Below are 18,681 nucleotides of genomic sequence, written 5' to 3'. Positions count from 1 at the left end.
TTGGGATTTATTTGCTTAATGCTTCTATACAGTGGATCAACATTCAACTGATAATTTTTAATAAACAGATATATCTATATTAATAATCGGGGCTTCTAGCTATAAGCTTGATATCGACAAGGAATTTTTTTTATTACATTTTATTAAAATGACGTAAGTGGCCCACTCAGCTTTTAGACTCTGTAGTTAATCAAGCACGTTGCTGTTGATATCCTATATGCTAAGGGCATGACTAGGTTAATTTATTCGGACATAAGCAGTTTGCTATGTGAAAATATATATTTTAACACTTTAATGGATAACTGCGAGCACATAATTAACAAATAATTTGCTTAACTGTGTCTTCTGCGACCTACCACTACACGTGATTGAACCGATTGCAAGCGTCTGCCCAATTAACAAATATCGAGTGTTCAGCGTAGTGGAAAAAGCAGCTGGTCGCGTTGGTCTGATGGTAACTAGGAAACTTTTACTGGGGGTAATTTGAATGTGTGAATGACCAAAGAAGGATTGTATATTTCAATTTCTACAAATTTTACTGACTTGAGACGTTTTGGACCGAAAATATAAAAAATTGAGTAACATCCGGACCGATTTTTTGTCTGTTTTTGACACTGAAATATGTCTGGCCGGATTTTAGAAGCCCTGTATATAATGTAGAATTTAGAATTGACCAAGAAACCTAGTTTATGACTCCATGTTACCCAGTTCCAAACTAATCTAAGATTTCATCAAGGCAAACATTCTGATCAAGTTTCATGAAGATTGGTCCAGATATATTGCAAAAAATTTAGCCTCTAGAGTGTCCACAAGGTTTTTTTAAGATTTGACCCAGTGACCTAACTTTTGACACCACATGACCTACAAGTTTCAAACTGTTCCAAGAGTTCGTCGAGGCAAATATTCTAATTAAGTTTCATGGAAATTAGAGCAGATGTATTGCCTCTAGAGTGTTCCAAAGATTTTTCTAAGATTTGACCCAGTGACCTAGTTTTTGACCCCATGTGCCCCACTTTTACAAACAGTCCATATTTAATCAAGGGGTACATCATGACCAAGTTTGAACATAATCCGACCAATCATTTCCATTCCGGACAAAAAATTCTAAGATTTGACCTAGTGACCTAAATTTTCGATCAGATGTGACCCAGTTTGAAATAAGTCCAAGATTTCATCAAGGAAAACATTCTGATTAAGTTTTATGAATATTTGACCATGTATAATGCCTATATTATGCTTCAAAGATTTTTCTAAGATTTGCCCTTATGACCTAGTTTTTAACCCCATGTGACCCACTTTTTTCAGTGCTCAATATTTCATCAAGGGCTACATCATAGCCAATTTTGAACATAACTTGACCAATCATTATAATGATATGGTTCCGGACAAGATTTTTCTAAGATTTGACCTACTGACCTAATTTTCGATAATATGTGACCCAGTTTTATTTACGACCAAGAGTTTATTAAGGAAAACAGTCTGATTAAGTTTCATAAATATTTGACTATGTATAATGCCTCTAGTATGTTCAAAAGATTTTTCTAAGATTTCACCTAGTGACTTTTTTTTTGACCCCATGTGACCCACTTTTTACAAGTGGTCAAGATTTGATCAAGGGAAACATTCTGACTAAGTTTGAACATTTTCTGATCAATACCTACCAAGATATGGTACCGGACGGACGGACGGACGGACGGACGGACGGACGGACAGACAACGCCAAAACAATATCCCCTTCCCGAAACCTTCGATTCGGCGGGGGATGATAACCTGGCTCTATGGTGTAGTGGGTCCGGTCTTATAACTGTCAATAAGCATTTTAGCACCTCGCTGTCATTTTCAGCAAAGTTAACCTCTTTTTCAAGGTTTCATCACCGATGTTGATCTATAGGGCTCTGTGTCTACCTTGTTTGGTAGCAGTTTTCCACTTCCTTGCAACGTCTTCCGTGAAGCAATGCAGTGGGTATATATAGCATGTGAAAGTCGCGTGATGAGTACAGACAAATAAACCATCCTATTTTTAATTTTACTGGGATTTACCAGAGACAACCCCAATAATTCATATTGGAAAAATGTACAAAAAATGCAAAAGATGCCTGCGTCAGTATAACAGAAAAATTTAATATTAGCCTTGTATGCTATGATATCAATATTATGTACGTTTTTGACAATTTTATTTTTTCTTGCACTTGTATCATCTGGTGTCTAATCCCTTTAATAGTGTTTTGCATCATAAGTAATACTCCAGACACATTACATTCAATTGGTAAATTTTAAGTATTAAAGGGTCCAACACTCGATCAGACAAACAAATAGTGGTATTTATGCCATGGTGTTTAACGTTGTGTACCCAAATTATTCAATGATAATAATAAGGGTCACTATCATCTCAGTCCTGTCACCCCCCCCTAATAAGTAAAGTTTCCTCGGCATGCAATCAAGTCCTGGGATATAGTTCAAAAGGAATGTTGGATCTTGTGGTCTAGCATGTAGACACCATAGTGATTTACTTCAATTAGCCTCGAAAGTAGAGTACTGCTGTTTCAAGGATCTAAATACAAACTGGTGCATTTCTTTCGGTGATTCTTTGGAAAGTTTATGTCAGGGACTGGTTGACAGATTTCACATACATTATTCTACCTCAAGACTATGCCAATTTCTGCCGATCTCCTAAATTATTACCGTTTATGCAAACAAAAGTTATTTTGTTTGTATTCATTTCTTACAGTGAAACACTGGTTATAATGTTAGAAACATTGAACTTATATTTCATTAAGTTCACTGTTATAAACAGTGAATTTTTCAGGATCTTATCGATTGGAAGTTTTCAATTAACCGCAAAAACGTGAAATAAAAACCTATACATTAATAAATACATATGTATAATGATATCATTCATACTCGCTGAACATTGTGTTCCTTCTTGAGCTTGGTAGTGGGTGCTGGAGTCACATGCACAGTTGCCCTCAACACAAATCTCTACAGGACCAGAACAGTTCCCCACAGTGCAATTTTCTCCAATTCCATAACACGTCCTTGTTAGTGACACAAAAATCACCAACTGAAAACAATGATGTTTTAATTAAATTAATCTCAATTTAAATAACACTTATTAATAAAACATAATTGAAGCGTTATTTGAAACATATCAGCGCAATCATTCTGTGAGGGTTTGGTCAAGGTGTATTTAAGTTTGAGCTGAGTTAAAAAGTATGTTGTTTTTTATGAGGTGCGAACTTACGCCGGTTCAGTCAAGAAAAAACAAGAGATGTTGGTCAAACATTATGCCCCCCCTGAGGGCCATGTTGTCAGGATTATATGGACAATTGAATGAAATATGCATGGACCGAAATGACAGCTGATTTGTCACTGACATTGGATGCCGTTGAGGCAGTTTTAAGATTATGACCATTCAAAGTTTGAGGATAGAGTGTGTTATGACCATGACATTTGACTCTATGACATCAAAATCCATAGGAGTCATCAGCTGGTCACCAAAAATCTAAATGTCAAGTTTGAGAGCCATGGGTGCAGGCATTGATAAGTTATCACACAGACAAGCTTTTTTCGTTCAAGGTCGCTGTAACCTTGACTTTGACCCGATGACCCCTAAAATCATAAGGGGTCATCTACAGGTCAGACACAACACCAAGTCAAGTTTGAGGGCCATGGGTGCAGGCATTGTCGAGTTATCACTCAGACAACCTTTTACCGTTCAAGGTACATGTGACCTTGACCTTTGGCCCAATGAACTCCAAAAACAATAGGGGTCATCTACTGGTCAGGCCCAACCTCCAAGTCAAGTTTGAGGGCCATGGGTGCAAGCATTGTTGGGTTATCACTCAGACAACCTTTAACCATTCAAGTTCACTGTGACCTTGACCTTTGGCCCGATGACCCCCAAAAACAATAGGGGTCATCTACTGGTCAGACCCAACCTCCAAGTCAAGATTGTGGGCAATAGGTGCAGGCATTGTCGAGTTATCACTCTGATGACAACCTTTTACCATTCAAGGTCACTGTGACCTTGACCTTTTGCCCGATGACCCCCAAATACAATAGGGGTCATCTACTGGTCAGGCCCAACCTCCAAGTCAAGTTTGAGGGCCATGAGTGCAGGCATTGTTGAGTTATCACTCGGACAACCTTTTATCGTTCAGTCACTGTGACCTTGACCTTTGGCCCAATGACCCCTAAAACAATAGGGGTCAGCTACTGGTAAGGCCCAAACTCCGAGTCAAGTTTGATGGCCATGGGTACAGGCATTGTCGAGTTATTACTCGGACAACCTTTTACCATTCAAGGTCACTGTGACCTTGACCTTTGGCCCAATGACCCCCCAAAACAATAGGGGTCATCTACTGATAAGACCCAACCTCCATTTCAATTATGAGGGCCATAGGTTCAGGTATTGTCGAGTTATCATTCCGACAACCTTTTGCCATTCATGGTCACTGTGACCTTGAACTTTGACCCGATGAGCCCCAAAAACAATAGGGGTCAGCTACTGGTCAGGCCCAACCTTCAAGTCAAGTTTGAGGGCCATGGGTGCAGGCATTGTCGAGTTATTACTCGGTCAACCCTTTACCATTCAAGGTCACTGTGACCTTGTCCTTTGGCCTGATGACCCCCCAAAAAAACAATAGGGGTCATCTACTGGTCAGGCCCAACTTCCATATCAAGTTTGAAGACCATAGGTCTAGGCATTGTTGAGTTATCACTCGGACAAGCTATGAAATTATTTTACCATTAAAGGTCACTGTGACCGTGACCTTTGACCCGATAAGCCCTTAAATCAATAGGGGTCATCTACTGGTCAGGCCCAACCTTCGTGTCAAGTTTGATGACTATACATCCAGGAATTGTTGAGTTATCACACGGACAAGCTTTGGTCTACCGACTGACCGACATACAGACATGCCTGTGCAAAGCAATATACCCCTCTTCTTCGAAGGGGGGCATAATAACCCTTAATAATCAACGCCTGAACCATAAGACCATGTTAACTTCCTTACAAAAGATAGATATTTTGACATGTTTAAACCATACATTGATAAAATCACATGATAATTTCAATCAACCTACTTTGCAACAAAAACACTGTTTACGCTTATCCAAATATATGAAAATTGTAGTTTTCAAAACGACATTTGAGTGATTTTCAACAGTTGCTGAAGGGTTCCAGCTTTTGGATACTTCAAGTTTTTACACTCCTTATGCTTCACCACACTTTTTTCGTCAAACACAAAAAAATGCATAATCATTGTACAAAAACATGAGTGAGTACCAATCTGCAATTTTTCACAAAACAACATTTGAAAATGTTTAGCATTTCTCTATAGTTATTTCTCCAGCTATTCCAGGAACTGCTCAGGTACTGATTGCAAAGCACTATTCCCTACCCACTTATCTACCTCTAATTGGCATATAGTAACTCAGTGATCCAGTTTGGATTTTTTTTTGGTATTTCCGAAACATTTCTTTTAACTAAAGCATTGTGTAGACCTCAGGAATTTATCTGATATTAATTATAATATGAGACTCCATCAAAGTAATATACTCACTATTATCTTTTCTCTAATTATTTAATTTTAAGTGGCACTGAGGCCTTAAAAGGTTGCATCTATACCAAAGATAAATGTTCTGTTATCAGGACAGCTGGTATTCCTTTTCCAATGAGAAAAACAAACTGAAAAACATATAACATTCATTTTAAATGACTTGTTTATGTAACCTTCATAAATTGTCTATTTTGACAGAAATTTTGTAAGAGTAAGTAAGGAAATGACTGAGAGGTTCTAAAGTGTATCTGACTCTTGTTCAGAGTACCTTGGGATTGATATTCGACAATTGTTAATCCCCTTAGAATGGTAAACAGTTCAAAATAACATAATTTTTAAAACTGATTACGTTTTACAGATAATGTGCAAATTTATTTGTTTTCAAAACTGTACTTATGGTCCAAATTTTACTGCTATGGCTTCAAAAATAACAAGAGATGTCGTAGGATTGTATATATATAGTGCCCTAAACTTCATCCACTTTGTCTTAGAAAATGAATACATTTATTATGATGTAATATGTGCCAGTCAAAAGCAATAATAACAAGGCAGTCCAAAGGACGGCTATATCCCCCGCCATTGTTTTTTAGTATATTTTGTTTTTCTAGCAACCTGTCACTGGTACGCTGAATCTGACCAAAATTGTACACAACCACTGGTCAAGAGTGGGAATATAGGAAATACAAGTTGTTTGATCGTTAACCTATATATTCTTGGGTATTTGAACATATTATAAAAGGATATTTGTTAAAGTTTTTCATATTGTGTCTAGTGTAGGTAAGATCAATGTCAAGGTTATTTTGGCTAAGAATAGGAAGGAAAATGAGTCCTTGAAACATCGATAAAATAGCAAGCCTTAAGTATTTTCGTTAAAGTGATACATATATATTGTGGTGACGTCATTCTTTTACTGCTTTTGAAGAGAAAACACATGTTATAAATACATTATCACATTTGTGTCCATTGTTTTTCTAAATATTAAACTTGTTGCACATAATGATAATGCTTGGTAGAGTGCGCTAAGTATCAATCTGTGCAATTGGTTTAACACTTTCAATTAACATTTATATCTTATCCTCTATTTAGCATTGTCATAATATGGACCCAAAACTTCATGATGGATTACTAGCACAAATTGCAATTTGTTTGAGTTCTTGGATCAAATTCAGCTATTGTTGCTAAAAGTACATGAAATGTATTTATAAGGTCAATAAATCCAGTAAGAATTGACATGTATACACTGCTAAATGTAAAAAGCGCGGACACAAGCATGTGTACTATGACCTTTAAATGTCAGTTGTGACCTTGACCTTTAAGGTATGGACCCAGGTCAAGGTCACTGCACATCGTCACAATGAGGACAACATTTGTACCAAGTAATATGGTAATCCATCAATGCATAAGTAAGTTATAGTGTGGACACGAGCATGTGTACTGTGTGACCTTTAAAGGTCTCATGTGACCTTGACCTTTGAGGTATGGACCCGGTCAAGGTCACTGCACATCGTCTCAATGAGGACAACATTTGTACCAAGTAATATGGTAATCCATCAATGTATAAGTAAGTTATAGCGCGGACACGAGCATGTGTACTCTGACCTTTAAATGTCTGGTGTAACCTTGACCTTTGAGTTATAGCGCGGACACGAAATGTTACAGCCAGACGGACGGACAGATGGACGGACAGCCTGACAGACGGACAATGTGCATTCATATAACCCCCTCCCCACTCCGTGGCGGGGGATTTAAAATAGACAAAATAAAAAGTAAACAAGAAATGCGGCAAAAAACCAACAAGGTCAATGATTTCATCACCAGTCGGGCCATCTAAAAGAATTTTAGCCAGGTCATTTTTTTGTCGCCACAGGCGATCAGACTACCTATCATGTCGCACACTGCAAATATTCAGTAAATTGAATAACAAGTATTGGAGTTATAACTGAAAATGCCAAGTTGCCTTACAACTTTTACCTGAAGCAGACAAATAGTTGAGCTAAACAGGATTGGGTAATAGAAACTTGAAATGTACTCATTGATAATGTAAGTTATCCGATTTAATAATAAAGTGTAGAGTGATACTCGATTGCAAAGGTCAAGGGGGTCCTTCTGAGCTATTGGGTAATATTTTTTTGACAACACCTGAACAAATAGAATTGAGTATATCCTGTAATGCATGGGTTCTAGTTATGGCAGATTTATTCACCATTTATAAATGGTACGTTAGAAGATAGTTCAGAATGCATAATATATACAAATTAAGTTTTTTTATGAGCTACATTGAAAGTTACTGACGTTACTCAACATGCTTTGACATTCAGGTTTGACATAAAAATAAAGTGCTAAATTGGAGATGAATGTTAATTTACAACAAGTTGGATGCACAGTGTACATGCCCATAGTGATCATTTCTCAAACATTGTAATGTAAAAAAGAATAAAACATTAAATTGTAAGTGTTACGGACGTTACCCAAATTTTTGGACTTTACATTTGTTTCTACATATCAGATTTGACTTCTAAACTTATATTAGCTTTGTAATCTCTTTATTACAACATAGACTATAATGTATGTACTTTGTAAATGTTTATTTGAAGGTAGGAAACAATTCTGGACAAAATAATGTTCGGACGTTACTGTTGACAGTTTGACCAAAATTCTGTTTGGACGTTACTATTGACATAGGGCATTGGATTAACGCACCATATTATATTAAAAACCAACAAATTACATGCCCTATGGGTAAGAGGTACCTAAAATGCATGAGAGAGAGAGAGAGAGAGAGAGAGAGAGAGAGAGAGGAGAGAGAGACCTGACGACGGTACTACTGACCTTTATATGAACCCGGTTGGAAACATGTTATGACAATTATCAAGGTCACATGTTCTCTTGGGTGGACACAAAATAAAAGCTTCATAACTTTATTATTTTTCCCTCACCGATTAAATATATTCTTTTGGTGGGCGAATTGGTGTGCCGCAACGTTATATATATAAAAACACTTCTTGAGTTCGGCATTCAGGAGAAGTTTGGTAATCTATAGCTCTAGGCTAACAAGTATTTCTCCCTAATAGTCGATTTGCCAGATAGAGATTATTGTGCAACTTGTCCAGAGTGAACAATAGCAAGTGACAATGACAATGACGTCATTATCTGTGATGACATCATTTTCATTGTTACACATCATTGCTCACCCCGGACAAGTTGCACAGTGATCTCTATCTGACAAATCGACTATTACCCTCTAGGATGCACCCTGCACACGGACCTGGCCCCAACATTATAAACGATACTGAAGTATTCACATAACTTTATTTGTTTAACTGAAATCGCCTAAATTATAATAGAAAAAATACCACAACAAATGATTGGTTCTCCCCTGTGATAAAGTCAAAGTCTAATTTAACTTAAAAATCTGAACACGGTTTGAACTCTTCTGGATGTCAAGAACAGGGTTCTCCCATACATGTGATAAAGTCAAAGTCTAATTTAACTTAAAAATCTGAACACGGTTTGAACTCTTCTGGATGTCAAGAACAGGGTACTCCCCTGTGATAAAGTCAAAGTCTAATTTAACTTAAAAATCTGAACACCGTTTGAACTCTTCTGGATGTCAAGAACAGGGTTCTCCCCTGTGATAAAGTCAAAGTCTGATTTAACTTAAAAATCTGAACATGGTTTGAACTCTTCTGGATGTCAAGAACAGGGTTATCAAGGTGGCGAGTAACTGATGAATGATGCTCCCAGCTGACATCTTCAACTGTTGGCCATTTAAATCCACCTCTGGCAGCTTTCATGTAGCGAAACAACACTTCATCCTCCTGGACATCAATAACCTGAAGTCAGATGAAGACATTGGATGAATAATTAGTCAGATTGACACATTCAATCATTACAAATCAGTAATTTAGTGTACTTAATGCTCATTTTTATCATCATTATCTATAGATGTAAAAGTAATAAAAGGCACTAGAGTGCAGGGGCTGTATTCACAAAGCTATTTAGGAAAGACATTGGACGTAAGTGAAAATTTCAAATGCAGATTTCTAATTCATTTTCAGTTATACTTCAATGAAACTTGTCATGAAAAGTTTCATTGAAGTCGTATAGTTAGTAATAGAGAAGTCTGCATTTGAAATTTTGACTTAAGTTTAAGATTTTGTGTGAATACAGCTCCTGCACATGTCTTTTAGTACTGTAACAGCAGTTGTAGCATTCTTGTTGACAACAATATAAAATAGCTGAATGGAAGAAGGCAGTCATTCACCATCAACTTCTGATTTCATCATCATCAATTGTAAAGCAACACTCATGATATGAGTGTTGCACCTGCATGCCTTTATTGGACATTATACTAATCATCATCATCATCATCATCATCATCATCATCATCATCATCATCATCATCATCATCATCATATCATCATCATCATCATCATCATCATCATCATCATCATCATCATCATCATCATCATCATCATCATCATCATCATTATCATCAGCATCAGCATCAGAAAAGCAACAAATGGTATTCAACTAAGGGTGCTGCACCTGTCTGTTAGTATTGTAACAGCTTTTGTAGCATTCTGGTTTGTTTGTTGACATCATCATACTATTGCTGAATGAAAAAGGCAGTCATCATGATATCATTATCACCATGGATAGGTAGATCATCATCATCATCATCATCATGGATTGTTAGAGCTAAGTATAACAACATGTATCCCTTTATTTACTATAAAAGGTATGTTACATGTACATCATACGACTATGTCTGGATTTAGGTGTTTTATACAATAAATTCATCTTATGATTAGAAAAGAGTTTTGGTGGGTTAAAACAAAATTTACTTCAGAATGGAGTTGATAGGCAGGAAAAACACTGGACATTGTAGGTCATATAGGGCCGATGAGTATGATTATCATGAAAATCAACATGAATGCAATCCTGTCCAATGAAGCGGTATTCGGAAACTAATAGAGCCCGCCCTCCGGCCGGATCGAACACGGGACCTACCGCTTCCTATCAATGTTTGTGAATCCAAGAATAAATGGAAAGTTCTGTAACATAACAATGTTTCAAACACAAACATATAATGTGAACAATAACTATTAACAAGAACAAAATAAAGAATTCGTTCAAAGCAAGAGACAACTTTGTTTTAAGTGTATACCTCTGCTACAAACAGTTTTCTGTTTTTACTGCATGGCAAGGCAACTTCCACGAATCCACCCAAGTTGAAATTCAACCTGTATATATATATATATAATTATTTATAATATGGACAGACTGAGACAATTGAATGAGACAATATGAGACAGCGTTTTTCGACGTCATGTCAACACGGATCAGTCGTCAATAAGCTTACGACACTAATATCATGTCAAATTTAACGTCCGTACACAAATCTTGTTATTTATATTTATTCAACTTAAATGTTTTATGTGCAATCATATTTCTTAAATAAACATACGTATTATTCATTCATACAAGTTTTAGCACAAGATTGTTTATAGATATAATCAAAATCTATTTGGACGTTATGTAGAACACATTGACATACAGTTTAGGTGTAGAAGTAACGTCCATACATGAAAACAGTTTTATTCCTCTATAATATTACTTCAGATCTGGTTTGTCTCATTTACTTGATCATCAAATCAAATGTAACACATCTTGCAAGTAATGAAACAATATTCTATCAGATACATTCGGAATGTAGATCTGTATGTACAGATGTTATGGGTTGACGTAACAAAAAAACAAAAAGTCATTGTCCAAAATAATGTCTGTGATATTCAAGTGTTTCATGTACTTCAACGACATTCTCTCAATACACTGTCTGTACAGATACATCATGTGAAACATGAAGTGTTTTTTACCAATAAGATGGTGATTGTAAACTATAATACAATGCAAGAATGATAATATAGTATGTGGACGTTACGTTGGCAGTGCAGACTCAATGCATAGCGTTGTCCACGTGTAACGGGAAAACCAAAATAATGGTCCAAACGTAACGAGCATGCTCAATACAGACGATATCTATCGGGAGGCCCCCAGTATGCCGAGTGAAAACATCGAAAATCCAACACATTTTCATTTGTCATGTATAAGGAGGTTAATAAATCACCCCAATACATGAATACAGTAGAAACACAATATGACAATCATTTTCGGTTTGTACTATGCCCGTTATGCGGTCAAGAACATGATGGACCGACATCAACTTACCTCATTTGCATCCATGCTAATTTTCGTTGTGTACACCGGGGCCCACAATTGATGACGTAGTACACAACACTGCGTTTCAGAAGTATAACATGTTTATAAAATTACGTAGTTTTGTATTTAATGATAAATAAGCGGACGTTATAGGTTGGACCGACACATTAAACTTTGTGAATAAAAGTTTATAGTGGCGTTTCTGATCATCAGATTCAGGTTCAACGCATAAATATCGCGAAACCAGTGTTTCTTCTTGTAAAAGACCGCTCACATCACACAACATTATATGCATGGACGTATCGAGATTCCAATGTTTTCATGCAAAAAAATGGACCGACATAGTAACGTCCTAATGCACTTGTTTATCGGGACAGAAATACAAGAAAACAAACTGATTTAATCAAACTATTTGCGTATTTATATACATACTTTATTATTGTATTGTTTGTTTTTAATTGCCGTAATTATGAAGCAATATTTACTTTTTTTTACAGTTTGCATGATAGCACTCGAAAATGTCACAAATAACGTCCCCAAAATCGTCGTTTTTTAACAAATATTTAAAGTTTAAAAATTATTCCTAATAAACAGGACATTTTAGTTATCGTTTTCTATATCCTTGATATAAGTTTTGAAAACACAAATGTTATTTATTTATATTCCAAGTATAATTGCAATTTTACAAGCATTTTTATATAAAAAAAAATATTACTCAATAGCTCAGAAGGACCCAAGGGTAAGAGTGGTCTACTGGTATAGGTGTCCACCTCTCACCATGCTTTGGGTTCAATCCCTACAAGGGGGACATTCTCACAGCCTCTCAAAATGGACAGCTGTCCTAGGAAACAGAATCGAGTCTGATTCTATAAGCCATCAGCTATCAAGCCATCACAATCAAGCTAAAAGAAATAAGTATAAACTAAACTAAAGGATATTTTATCTGTAACTCTGTGAAAATATGTTCATCCCTAATAACAAATACAATCTTTTAGCTGAAATGTAAATTACTAGCTTGATTGATGATTTGAATCAGTTTTTTTTTAATTGAAACATGATCATCTATCACAAAACCTAAATATCAACCAAAATTTCAAAGGAAAAAAGTCCCTAAAAATACTTATATTCTCATTAGTATTTTTTAGAATATAATTTTTTGGGGGGGATTTCTACTAAGCCAAATTTAGCACAATATCTTCATTAATGATATAGGAATAAATGCAGAAACACCCTCTTATTTCAATAATTTTAAGACTTAGTCATCATGGACCTTCATGGAATTTCACACTAATAGTTTTTTGAATGCCCATCACTGTCAACCTTGACCTAGTTTTTTTTAAATTCCATGGGATATGAATCCCCCAGTGGGGGATCAGGGGATGTGTCGGAATTCTAGGGGATTTTCCTCCCGCCGGTTGATATGGCATGTATGCAATTAATTTTGGTCTTGAAAAAAATATACTTATTTTTTTGAGGAGGGGGGTGTGGCCATAAGGTTGGTCACTTCAACGCAACTGCCACCTGTGGTCATCCCTACCTTCCAACAATGTACAGCCACCAGCTCCGGCCCTTTACATACTCTACATGTATTGTATACAGTTTATAAATCAGTATACAAAACCAAGTTAACCTTTTATGCTAAAATCAGAGCCACCATATCACTGTACTGTAAACTTGCTCATTTGACATTTTAACTGTTTTATGTATATTTTTGTATATTAATAATTATTATTTATAAAAATAATCATTTTTTGATATTTCATGTTTTTTTTAAAATAAACTTTTTAATTAAATTTTATAAGTGTTCAAAGAGCACTTAAAGCCAATTATTTGCTGCACTACAGCTGTTGTACAGTTTATGCCATACATGAAATGTGTAAAACAGATTCAACATCAAAACAATACATTATTTTTGCGTTTGTTAATTAATGTCTATTCATAATTGTATTGTGTTTGTATTGAAAACATGCAATTCATTGCAGTAGGATAATAATACAAGATGTTGTTCGATATGTGTTACTGCAGCTCTGGTTTCAGTAAACAACTGTACTGGTTGAGAAGCAGTTTCCAACAGTTTTTATACGTTTTTATTGAATTATTTATACGTGTTTAAATACCTACTAAAATTGTTCACATTTTAGATAACTACAGCTCAAGCTGCTATTGTCGATATATTTTTCACATGTGTGACGTCACATATAGTGTATCTAATAGGGGCGCAAAGAGGGTACTTACACTGTTCTGATACGCTTGTGATGAGAAGCAGTTTCCGACAAATCGAATGTGGGGCAGATCTAAGGTGCCTATTGTGTGTTTTTATTATCCGTTAATTTAATATACTAAATATCAGAATGTAATAAGAGAAATATTATTTAATATTCAGCATTTACGAAAAATTTAAACCTAAAAATTTACGACAATCAATTCATACTCGAAATCAGACAGACACTGAATATCAATGATATTTTGATTCATTTCTGATAGAAACTTGTGTTTGTATACATTTAAGTTAATGTGGGTGCGAAACAAGCATGACACCAGTGTTCACAAATATGTACACAATGATCATCGTTTGTATAAGTCAATTTAGGAAAACCTTGTAGCTATTTATAGATATGCAAATTAGGCTCACATGCATGCGCAATACGCTGTGCGTGCCGATCCCCAGCTGATTTGTTGCCGTTAAGGCAGTTTTAAGATTATGACCATTAAAGTGTGAGGATAGAGTGTGTTATGACCATGACCTTTGACTCTATGAACTCAAAATCCAGAGTCATCAGCAGGTCACCAGAAACCTAAATGTCAAGTTCGAGGGCCATGGGTGCAGGCATTGTCAAGTTATCACACAGACAAGTTTTTTTCGTTCAAGGTCACTGTGACCTTGACCTTTGACCCAATGACCCCTTAAATCATAAGGGGTCATCTACAAGTCAGATGCAACTCCAAGTCAAGTTTGAAGGCCATGGGTTCAGGCATTGTTGAGTTATCACTCGGACAACCTTTTACCATTCAAGATCACTGTGACCTTGACCTTTGGCTGTATGAATCCTAAAATCAATAAGGGTGATCTACTGATCAGGCTTAACATCCATGTCAAGTTTAATGATCATAGGTTCAGGCATTGTTGAGATATCAGTGGGAGAAGATTTGTTAACTTTTTTGCGTTAAAGGTTACTGTGACATTGACCTTGGCCTGATGACCCCCAAAGTTGATAGGGGTCATCTACTGGGCAGGCCCAACCTTCATGTCAAGTTTGATGACCATAGGTCCAGGAATTGTCGAGGTCGCTTTCAATGTCACTGTGACCTTGACCTTTGACCCCTAAAATCAATAGGGGTCATCTACTGGTCAGGCCCAACCTCAATGTCAAGTTTGAGGGCCATGGGTGCAGGCATTGTTGAGTTATCACTCGGACAACCTTTTATCATTCAAGGTCACTGTGACCTTGACCTTTGGCCCAATGACCCCTAAAATCAATAGGGACCATCTAATAGGGACCATCTTCTGGCCAGGCCCAACCTCCAAGTCAAGTTTGAGGGCCATGGGTGCAGGCATTGTCGAGTTATCACTCGGATAACCTTTTACCATTCCAGGTCACTGTGACCTTGACCTTTAGCCCAACGACCCCTAAAATCAATAGGGACCATCTTCTGGCCAGGCCCAACCTCCAAGTCAAGTTTGAGGGCCATGGGTGCAGGCATTGTCGAGTTATCACTCGGACAACCTTTTACCATTCCAGGTCACTGTGACCTTGACCTTTGGCCAGATGACCCCCAAAATCCATAGGGGTCATCTCCTGGTCAGGCCAATTCTCCAAATCAAGTTTGAGGGCCATGGGTGCAGGCATTGTTGAGTTATCACTCGGACAACCTTTTACCATTCAAGGTGACTGTGACCTTGACCTTTGGCCAGATGACCCCCAAAAACAAAAGGGGTGTGTACTGGTCAGGCCCAAATCAAGTCAAGTTTGAGGGCCATGGGTGCAGGCATTGTCAAGTTATCACAAGGAAAACCTTTAACCATTCAAGGTGACTGTGACCTTGACTTTTGGCCCGATGACCCCCAAAAACAATAGGGGTCTTCTACTGGTCTGGCCCAACCTCCAATTCAATTATGAGGGCCATGGGTGCAGGCATTGTCGAATTATCACTCGGACAACTTTTTACCATTCAAGGTGACTGTGACCTTGACCTTTGGCCCCATGACCCCCAAAAACAATAGGGGTCAGCTACTGGTCAGGCACACCCTCCAAGTCAAGTCTGAGGGCCATGGGTGCAGGCATTGTCAAGTTATCACTCGGACGACCTTTTACCATTCAAGGTCACTGTGACCTTGACCTTTGGTCTGATGACCCCCCAAAACAATAGGGGTCATCTACTGGTCAGGCCCAACCTCCATGTCAAGTTTGAGGGCCATGGGTGCAGGCATTGTTGAGTTATCACTCGGACAAGCTTTAAAATTATTTTACCATTAAAGGTCACTGTGACCTTGACCTTTGACCCGATGACCCCCAAAATCAATAGGGGTCATCTACTGATCAGGCCCAACCTTCATGTGAAGTTTGATGACCATACGTCCAGGAATTGTTGAGTTATCACTCGGACAAGCTTTGGTCTACCGACGGACCAACAGACCTACCGACATGCCTGTGCAAAGCAATATACCCCTCTTCTTCGAAGGGGGGCATAATAAACATTAAGCATTACATAAGAATAAAAGTTACTTATGTGTCTCGGTAAGAATTTCAACTTTTGATTGCCTAGTTACCATACAGTATAGTTGAATTGCAGTACCTTCTTTATGAAAATCTAAAGAACGTACGCGAAAAAGGGATTTGTCGGAAACTGCTTTCCGTCGGAAACTGCTTCTCAACCAGTAATGCTCCAGTCAATTGTAACCACGGCCCCTCCTGGTCCAGGGATTAGTGGGGACTTTGACTTTCAGTCCAGCCAACCCCTAGTCTAAAATAATAGATGTGTTATACGGGATTCTTCCAATGCCTAACGTCTAAACGGGAATGTGCAAAAAACGGGGGTGTTTTAAAAATATTGAAATTGTTTTAAGTGAAGTATTTTATGGTTGAAATTGATCATAAAGAGTTATATTCATATTTTACCATGTAAGTGAAATGTTATTTTGCACTAAACGAGCATTAAATGCATTAAAACAAGTTGTTTACCTTTCCAATAAAACGGAAGTTGACTGACACAGACAACAATTATGCGAAGGGGAACAACTCGATACAATCGTAATCGCTCGGCCTCCTCCGACAAAGCTTCGAGATGGACCTCGTTATACAATCGTAACAACTCGGCCATGGCCGAAATGTTCCGAGCGATTTAAAACTGTGCCCTAAAGCCTTGCAGGTGCGCTTCATGTATATATCGTTATGTTTTGACGAAATGAAATGAAGAAAAGCCGTCGAACTCATAATTATAAGTTGGATATTTATTTTTTTGTGTACGGAACTAATATAAAATAACTTTATCTGGTAATATTTCTTGTTTTTCTGATATTTTATAGACGCTACATGCTTTAACCCTGAATCCTGATCGGAACAACTACCCACTTTTGATACTAAACAATTTGTATGTGAAGGATTTGCCATATCAAAAATCTAAAAAAATCTGCCATTGTACAATTATTAGGACTAGCCAACCCCCAGTAAAATCCCGGCCAGAGGGGACAAACTGCTGGTAAAATCCCTGCCAAATACTCTCGCACCCCAGTGGTATCCTAGGTAAGGACCATTCCCTGCTATTTTCGGCGCGGGGGGGGGGGGGGGGGGGGGGGGAGTGGCTACTATTGACTTGTGCATAACAGCCTATATGATAATTTGAAAATTTCATTTTTTTACCAAAAAACAATGATAAATGAACATACCAAGGCAATATTATGTGCAGTTCTCATAGCTGTCATCCGAGTGTCGAAAACTGACAGAATGGCAATGTTTATATTTGTAATTTCGACCACACCTTTGGTGTCAATATCCAGGTGAAACAATTACAGTACTGTACAAATTGTTATTACAAAATGTTTATTTCCTATGGCACCCCGAATAGTTTACACGAAATAGTCTCATTTTCAATATTCAAGATGGTCGCCGAAACAAGGAAGTTTTAAATAACATTTCTTTAAGTGCATAACTGGATTGAAAAGTTTGTGAACTTTTGCAAGCTTCCTGGTCACAGAGAATAGTTTTAACACGCTTCAATAATCTTGTCACGATATTTTGGAGTTGTCGTTCTTAATTTAGCGGCTACACAACACTATAAGTTGATACACTAACAATTTACACAAGTACATATATATAGAATGCATATCAAATTACATTCACAGATATAGACATATGCCAGCAAGCTAGCATGGAATCCATAATAGATAAATATGCCAAGAAAACCTGTCAAATTCTCCACTTTTCATGTCAATTTCAGCTACACATTAACCCCTTTTCACATTGAATTATAGAGGAAATGACAATGGTGGTGTGTAACCTAAAAGGGACCAAACTGCTTTGTTTAAAAAGTGTCATTTTTGGCAAGAAATGTATTGCTTTTCACTATTTCTGGCATTTTCTTACAATTAAATGCATTTATCTTGTCCGGATGATCAAAATATGCTATTTCCTGGTTTTCACAACTTTCGCCTATTTTTTTTTAAAATTAGGGTCGTCTGCAATCTTACGAGCACTGAAAATGTCAAAATTTGGTGAAAATTTGACTGCGAGAACTTGAAATGTGAGCAAAGATGTGTAGAACTGCCCCATTTGATGCTTAGAATGCCATTTGAGTCCAGGTTCAGTTGAAAAACCTCCAAGAATGGCATTTTGGGCCAAAACGCCTTAGAAAATACAGACGCATAGGCACTTGGGTGACAGGCAGTGAAACTGGAAAACAT

The 18,681-nt window shown here is 37.2% G+C and overlaps 2 protein-coding genes across 2 annotated transcripts in view; both read right to left on the bottom strand.

Annotated features, from left to right (window-relative positions):
* Window positions 1–17,952, bottom strand: part of LOC128237776 (uncharacterized) — a 105,462-nt gene extending 87,510 nt beyond the window's left edge. The window contains exons 1-2 of the mRNA XM_052953361.1: window positions 17,668–17,952; window positions 2,902–3,061 (exon numbers count right to left, since the gene is read on the bottom strand). Of these exons, the coding sequence (XP_052809321.1) occupies window positions 2,902–3,061; window positions 17,668–17,703 (196 nt within the window). The 5' untranslated portion in view covers window positions 17,704–17,952. The remainder of the gene's footprint in view (window positions 1–2,901; window positions 3,062–17,667) is intronic.
* LOC128239059 (uncharacterized) lies at window positions 8,874–11,856 on the bottom strand. Its single transcript, XM_052955500.1, has 3 exons — window positions 11,793–11,856; window positions 10,732–10,807; window positions 8,874–9,394 (listed from the first exon to the last, which is right to left on the bottom strand). The coding sequence occupies exons 1-3, from the start codon at window positions 11,801–11,803 to the stop codon at window positions 9,131–9,133; spliced, it is 351 nt and encodes a 116-aa protein (XP_052811460.1). The 5' UTR covers window positions 11,804–11,856; the 3' UTR covers window positions 8,874–9,130.
* Window positions 17,953–18,681: the final 729 nt, after the last annotated feature.

Source organism: Mya arenaria, chromosome 6 (genome assembly GCF_026914265.1).
Source record: "Mya arenaria isolate MELC-2E11 chromosome 6, ASM2691426v1".
In the NCBI taxonomy this organism is placed as follows: Eukaryota; Metazoa; Mollusca; class Bivalvia; order Myida; family Myidae; genus Mya; species Mya arenaria.
The sequence above is the reverse complement of the archived record's forward strand: the minus strand, read 5'-3'. Positions and strand labels throughout refer to the sequence as shown.

Bases quoted from the DNA above. Each gene is read 5' to 3' on its own strand.
- LOC128239059 (XM_052955500.1), bottom strand. The intron at 9,395-10,731 runs GTATACACTTAA...ATCTGACTTCAG, and splicing joins GAAAACTGTTTGTAGCAGAG to GTTATTGATGTCCAGGAGGA.